General features: G+C 42.0%; 1 protein-coding gene across 6 annotated transcripts in view; it reads left to right on the forward strand.

The window, feature by feature from the left end:
* col18a1a (collagen type XVIII alpha 1 chain a) overlaps positions 1-6,670 on the forward strand; it is a 75,874-nt gene extending 69,204 nt beyond the window's left edge. For 5 of the 6 annotated variants that reach the window (XM_080903868.1, XM_080903869.1, XM_080903866.1 and 2 more), the window contains 11 exons: positions 179-232; positions 1,606-1,640; positions 1,725-1,847; positions 1,947-2,091; positions 2,294-2,358; positions 3,669-3,797; positions 3,947-3,979; positions 4,057-4,386; positions 4,787-4,984; positions 5,090-5,205; positions 5,318-6,670. In XM_080903868.1, the coding sequence (XP_080759994.1) occupies positions 179-232; positions 1,606-1,640; positions 1,725-1,847; positions 1,947-2,091; positions 2,294-2,358; positions 3,669-3,797; positions 3,947-3,979; positions 4,057-4,386; positions 4,787-4,984; positions 5,090-5,205; positions 5,318-5,531 (1,442 nt within the window). In that variant the 3' untranslated portion in view covers positions 5,532-6,670. The remainder of the gene's footprint in view (positions 1-178; positions 233-1,605; positions 1,641-1,724; positions 1,848-1,946; positions 2,092-2,293; positions 2,359-3,668; positions 3,798-3,946; positions 3,980-4,056; positions 4,387-4,786; positions 4,985-5,089; positions 5,206-5,317) is intronic. The other variant, XM_080903865.1, reaches the window with a different exon arrangement.
* The last annotated feature ends 600 nt before the right edge of the window (positions 6,671-7,270 follow it).

Consider the following 7,270-nt stretch of genomic DNA (forward strand, 5'->3'; position numbering starts at 1 on the left):
GCAAAGGATATACACTCCACTGTCAGGAGATTAAGCTTTCAAGTCTAGATTTGAAAAAAAAGAATGAAGAAGTCACTGGCAGTAGAGCACATGGCTTTCAAGGGTTCAATGATATTTAAACCTGCAGAGAGCTATGAGTAATTTTGTAATGTGAAAAACTTTGTATTTTGTGTTGTAGCAATTAAAGGAGAAAAAGGGGAGCGTGGTGAGACTGGACTTCCAGGGATCCCAGGTAAATCCTCATTTTTGAATTAAGAATAAATGAAATTTCATTCCTTTATGATTGTAAAGGGTTGTGCAATCTTTTCTGTTGACGTTTCTCACGTAAAGTCGTGCATATACTGCTTAAAGAGTTATGTGCTATACTGCGAGGGAAGTGTGTAATCTGCGATTGGTTGGGAATAGTTCCCGGAAGTTTCTGGCTCTCAATAAGTGAAATCACATACAAAGAAGGTGCTACACCAAAAACCTCCTAGTGATTGCTTTGGATATAAGGGTGAGAAAGACAACAGCTGCAGATTGCAGCTGTTGTCTGTAAATGCGCGTTTACTACTAACCCAGCAATAGTAAAATCTGAATAAGTGCAACACAAATAATCTGGATTAGAGTTGTTCCTGGTGACTAATTTCTTAGTCGACTAACCGACTAGTCTAAGACTAAGAAACACTCAGATTTAGGTTAAATTTGAGAACTGTTTAATTGAAAATATCAAAAACTAACAAAGGCATTTTAAACCATTTATTGCGTCCTCTACTCTGAACAGCACCCAGTTAACTGAACTCCTCACCCTATCACAGGTGGGAGAGAGCCCATCCACCTTTTGGAGAAAGCTCATTTCTGCCAATTGAACCTGCAATAATAGTTTTAACAAAAACTCTGCTAACAGATTTATGGCTTTTCTCAACAACAATCTGATGGCAGATGGCTACAAAAAATTTTTTAGGAGACATTAATTTTCTGGCTTTGGGCATCAATTAATATTTTAACAATTAGATTAAATGACTAGTACGTCTGGTATCAACTAGTGACAACAGCGATGATTAGTCGACTTGTTGACCTCCCTAATCTGGATCCAAATATACTGGTAGTATTGACTGAATGCATTAATGGAAAAATACATTTTATAAGGAAAGACTCACACGTGGTCATTGTTTCAACACTTGAAGGTGGGCATGTGTGACATTTGCGGGGGTATATTTGTTGGCAAAATCTCACAGGGATGACAGCTAAACGTTGACATGCTAACCAGCTGTTTGATTGGCCCTTAGTATGACACAGACTGCTCGTGTAAAACACTGTGATTACTCACTGCAATGATTACCTTCTCCTTCATTTTGATTCTTAAACAACTACCCTGCTCTCTGAGGATTACAATGGCGTGGGGCAGTGAAACAGTTTCATTTGATTTACCAGCTGATCTACTAGCACCTGAAAAGTTGAACTATAGTGCTAAAGCCTGAAATTCGTACATGTGAATTACATGTCTTTGTGATCACACTGACCATTGTTGATCCCCGAGATCATGAACTGTCAGCACAACTATAATGCTGCATATCCAGCACGCTACACAACTGCTTCACTAAAGCATCTTTTTTTTTTCCCCAGGAGCATCCCCTAATGTTGATATCTACACATTGAGGGTAAGCTAGCTCATTGTTACTCCAGTCATTTTTTTTAGTTTATTTCTTCTTCATCAACAAACAAAGTTGAACTTCTTCTGACAGAATGAACTGAAGGGAGAGCGTGGAGAATCAGGTGTCAAGGGAGAAAAAGGAGAGCCCGGTGGTGGATATTATGACCCTCGATTTGGAGGAGTCCAAGGACCTCCAGGACCACCTGGCCTCCCAGTGAGTTCTGAGACCTTATTTGTTAATACAACCAAAAAACATTTGGCCCCGATCTAGATGTGATATTCCAGAAATTTCTGATTTTCTTTTCCACATTAGGGTCCAAAGGGAGATTCTATAATTGGGCCACCTGGACCATCTGGACCAACAGGGCCACCAGGAATTGGTTATGATGGTCGTCCAGGTCCTCCAGGACCACCTGGACCCCCGGGGACCCTTTCAGGATCATATCGTCCCAATTATCGTAAGTGTCTTTTTCCACAAAAAAAGAAAAAAAAGACACTTCTTTATTGGGGAAAAAAACAATTCAGATTTACAGGTTTTAACCTGTAAATCTGAATTGTTTACAGGTAGCCACATCTTAATCTTACTGAATGCACTTTACTGGTTGAATACTGGAGATAAATTGCACTTCTGTTTCTAATTTTTTTTTTTATATATGTAAGCTGTCAGTGTCCCTGGTCCTCCTGGCCCACCTGGGCCACCTGGAGCTCCTGGACCATCCTCTGGAGTGAGTACTATCACTGAATTTTAATCATGGCTCCATCACAAGACTCTGAATTCACAAAATTCATTTATCTGCAGAATGGCAGTTTTTGATTTATTTTTTGTACCCACCCATTCATATATCCATCCATCGTCTTCCGCTTATCCAAGGGTTGGGTTGCGGGGGCAGCAACCTAAGCAGAGAAGCCCAGACCTCCCTCTCCCTAGCCACCTCCTCCCTGGCAGAGTCCATTACCCACTGGGAACAAGTCCGACTTATTGCCCGAATGAAAACCCTATTGTTTCTCCTGTATCTGAGGTTCACTAATGGACAGACTCACCTTTTCAGCACCCTGGCATAGACTTTCCCAGGTAGGCTGAGGAGTGTGATCCCCCCATAGCTGGAGAACAACCTCCGGTCCCCTTTCGTAAAGATGGGAAACACCACCCCAGTCTGCCAATCCAAAGGTACCACCCCTGATCTCCACACAACATTGTAGAGGCGTGTCAACCAAGACAGCACTGCAACATTTAAAACATTCAGGAACTCAGTGTGAAGCTCATCAACCTCCAGGAACCTGCCACTAAGGAGTTGTTTAACTGCCCCAGTGACTTCACCCCCAGTGTGAGCCGTCCCCCTCATCCCGGGACTCTGCTCCTCTACCGAAGACGTGTCACTGGGATTAAGGAGATCTTCGAACAATTCCTTCCACCAAGCAGAAATATCTTTAAAGTCAGCACTACTCCACCTGCACTACATACAGTGCAGGTAGAGCACTGCTTTCCCCTTCTCAGTCACCTGATGGTTCAGCAGAATCTCTGAGGCAGTCCAAAAGCCTTTTTCCATGGCCTCTCTGAACTCCTCCCACACCCCAGTTTTGCTTCAGCCACTGCCCGAGCCGCGTTCCACTTTGCCTGTTAGTACCTATTGGCTGCCTCCGAAGTCCCACAGGCCAGATAAGCTTAGTCAGGCCTTCAGCCTGATGGTTAATTTGACTTCCGGTGTCCACTGTCTGGTTTGGGTTTACCACTAAGACAACAGGCACCAACCACTTCAGCCACAGCTCAGTGCAGCAGCTTCAGCAATGGAGGTGCTGAACATGGTCCATTCGGACTCAATGTCCTCAGTGTCCCTGGAATGCTGTCAAATCTCTGCCTAAGTCGTGTGTTGACATGAGCCCAACTATATCTAGCCAGTACCTCTCAACCTCAAGCACTAGCACTTGCTAGTTTTAGTAGAGATCAGTCCGCCACGGTCTCTGCACTGTACCGTTTGTAATTTTTCTTAAATATATATGTCTGATGTATGGTGGTCTTTTTTGTGTGTATGTGCAGGTGACAGCTTTGAGATCATATGACACAATGATTGCTATGGCCAGACGTCAGGAAGAGGGCAGCCTCATCTACATCATAGACAGAGCAGACCTTTATTTGAGAGTACGCGATGGAGTGCGGCAAGTCATGGTACTTTTATCTACTTTTCAGTGCAGTGCTTTGAATTTGATAAAATCAACTTTAAAACCAGTTTACACTATTATAATGTATCACTAGTTTATAACATATGAAAAACTTAATGTAAAGCGACACTAAATGGTTGATTCCTCTCCTTTCAGCTTGGAGAGTACAATCCTTTCTTCAGAGATCTGGTAAGTTTCACAGAACCATGAAATAAAATGTTGTAACGTTCATATGACTTAATTATTTCTTCTATTTTCACACAAAGGAGAATGAGGTGGCAGAAGTCCAACCTCCACCTGTGATTCTGTACCCGCAGTCGCAGGACCAGTCCCAAAACAACAGAGCAGGCCATTACTCTGAGGGTTTCACTTTGATAAAACCCATTGAACCTCCAGCACCCACACCCGCAGACCCCCGTTACTTTCCAAAGTATGATCCCAGATTCCCAGACCAGACACACACAGGCCATACCGATGGAAGATTTGCCAACCAGCAGACGGAAAGCAGATTCCCTGTCACTCCTCAAAGACAACCCGTCCCTCCTGTGCTGGAGCCTGCTGGCCATTTCGACATACAGGGATCAGGCGTGAGTAAAGTGGATACTCAAAAGCTCAAAAATATAATAAATATTAATTTACCTTACATAGGGATGAAAACTAGCTAGCTTGCCTAAAATGAAAATCATAAAAACAAAACAATATTATGTAGAATCCCTTCTTCTTTTAACAACAGTCGGCAGACATTTGGGAACTGAGGAGCTTAATTGCTTGACTTTTGGGAGAGGAATGTTATCCCATTATTATCTGATAGAGGATTCTAGCTGCCACTTCCATAGGCTGTGAAACCCAGCCCAGGAGACGTTACGTTACTTAGATACTGATATAAACCATTAATCATGTAAAGCCCTGACCTTTGTAAAACATCTTAAGTTGTTCCACAGTTGAAGTAAAATGAAAATTTGTGTGATTTTCTTCTTGTGAATCTGTCTTTATCAGCTGCATCTCATCGCCTTGAACAGCCCTCACACCGGTAACATGCGAGGGATTCGTGGGGCAGACTTCCTGTGCTTCCAGCAGGCTCGTGCTATCGGCCTGAAGGGAACATTTAGAGCCTTCCTGTCCTCTAAGCTTCAAGACCTCTACACCATCGTCCGCAGGTCGGACAGGGACAGCGTCCCCATAGTAAACCTCAAGGTAAGACCCAACATTCCAACAAGGACAGCTGCATGACTGACACCATCTTTCTGAAAAACTGAATAAAGTCACTATGTTAAATGTTATTTTTCTTTTTCCTTGCAGAACCAAGTGTTGTTTAGCAGTTGGGACTCTCTCTTTGGTGACAATGCCAGCAAAATGAGGGAAAACGTACCAATCTACTCCTTTGATGGTAGAGACATCCTCAGGGATAGCGCTTGGTGAGTCTTTGTACCCCCCAAAAAATAAATATATTTAACACCAGCATGCGGTTGTTAACCAGCTTTCGTTTCTTTTGCTTATTTGCAATCTTTTGTTCTTAATCACCTCCAGGCCTGAAAAAATGGTCTGGCACGGATCAAGCAAGAAAGGCCACCGGCAAACAGACCAGTACTGCGAAACGTGGCGAACTGGCGACCACGCTGTGACTGGTCTGGCATCATTACTACATAGCGGCCACCTCTTGCAGCAAAGCCCTAGCAGCTGCTCCGGCTCCTACATCGTCCTTTGCATTGAGAACGCCTTCACATCACCCTCCAAAAAATAAATGTCCATTCTCCTGCTTTTTAAAAAAATTTTTGTCATAATTCTGGGCCCTAGCTAAACATCCATTTTACATCCAAACAGACATGTTTTGTTCTTAATTCCCTGATAACACAGCTTGTGAACATGTGGCGTCCAATGAACTGGCCCAGCGGCACTTCGCCCGGCAGGGAGACTTTGCATTGTCTGCTCCTCCCCTCCATACACGCCAAAGAGATGGGTTAAACCGAGGGGTGTTGGTCCCTTTTCTCGGGGGCATTGGCACATATTTTCTTCAAGGGGCAGAACAACAGCAGAGAAGCTAAAAGCCTTCTCAAATTTTAGCCCTTTTTAAAAATTCTGTATATTACATGTTTTTAATTTGTTTTTTTTATGTTATCAGTGTCTTACCTTTTGTTAAAAATGCTATATCCATTTTTTTTCTCCATAACATAGGTATTGATGATTTCAACATTTCTTTTCCTCTGAATTCTTGTTTGGAATTGTGGGTTGTGATGGGGTACAGCAAACTTTTAAGGACTATTTTAAATTGAAATAAGATAATAGATATTTATTTTTAAATGAAGTTATGTAAGTATAAAAGAATGGAAAATTAAAAAATGCTAAATACCCTCATTTATAATCTACAAAATATGGAACATTTAAAAAAAAAATTCTGTAAAGAGCCTGTGCCTTACTACACACACGGAAAAGCTTTACACAATAAGCTCATACTTCTTTTTTACTTGTTCTGGTGATAGCCGAGCATTAGAACAGTTTTTGCCCAGGTCACGACACTCCTGTTATGAATAATCATGTATCCAGAGGGCAAGATTCCTTCTCATAGAAATTGAGCCTGATGATTCTAAAGTGATTATTTCCCCCTTTTCGTCTTTCCACCCTATAAAAGCCTATCAGCGATTAAGCTGGAAATGATTAGCTTGCTGCTAATCTTTGTTGGAGTGATTGCTGTCTCAGGAAGCGGAAAACCGGAATAACTTTTTTTTTTTGGCCTTGTCTTGAATTGCAGAGAGTAACGGCATTAATGCTACCGCTGTCTGAAACAAACCTGTGGATATCAGTGGGGGGGATTGTTTTATTATTATAACTGTGCTGTACTGTTTCTCCCAGGCACTGAATTAAAGTCTTTTTTTCAACCAGTAATGTCATGTATTGCACACAAATCTGTACACCGTGTTGAATTCTTCTCTGGAAGTCAGAGCCATGACCTTGAGCCCTCAACATTACCACAAATCAGATTATCCAGCAACAATTAATGCCCTTTTAACACTTTGATCATACGCCATCTAGTAAAACTTGAAAATTTATAGAGAAATATTTTACTTAACTAAAAAAAAAAAAGACTCGAGCCTATCCCAGCTGTCATAGGGTAAGAGGCATGCTACACTCTGGACAGGTCCATAACAGGGAAACACAAAATGTCCAGTGAACAGCAGTTCTTCAGATAAGAAAATGCATTGTTGATGTGTAGACTGTCAGCAACTTAAATAACCAACATATGTAGAAGAGCATCTCTGGACACACAACAGGTTAAACCTTGAAGCAGATGGGCTACATCAGTAGAAGTCCACACAAGGTACCATTCCCATCAGTTAAAAATAGGAAATTGAGGTACCAGCTTGCACACACTCACCTAATGGAACAACAGACGACTGGAAAAATGTTGCCTGGCCTGATGACTCTTAATTTCTGCTTCGACATTTGGATGGTAGGGTCAGAATTTGGAGTAACCATCACTGAAGA

This window comes from Rhamphochromis sp. 'chilingali' (assembly GCF_963969265.1).
Source record: "Rhamphochromis sp. 'chilingali' genome assembly, chromosome: 14".
NCBI classification, from domain to species: domain Eukaryota; kingdom Metazoa; phylum Chordata; class Actinopteri; order Cichliformes; family Cichlidae; genus Rhamphochromis; species Rhamphochromis sp. 'chilingali'.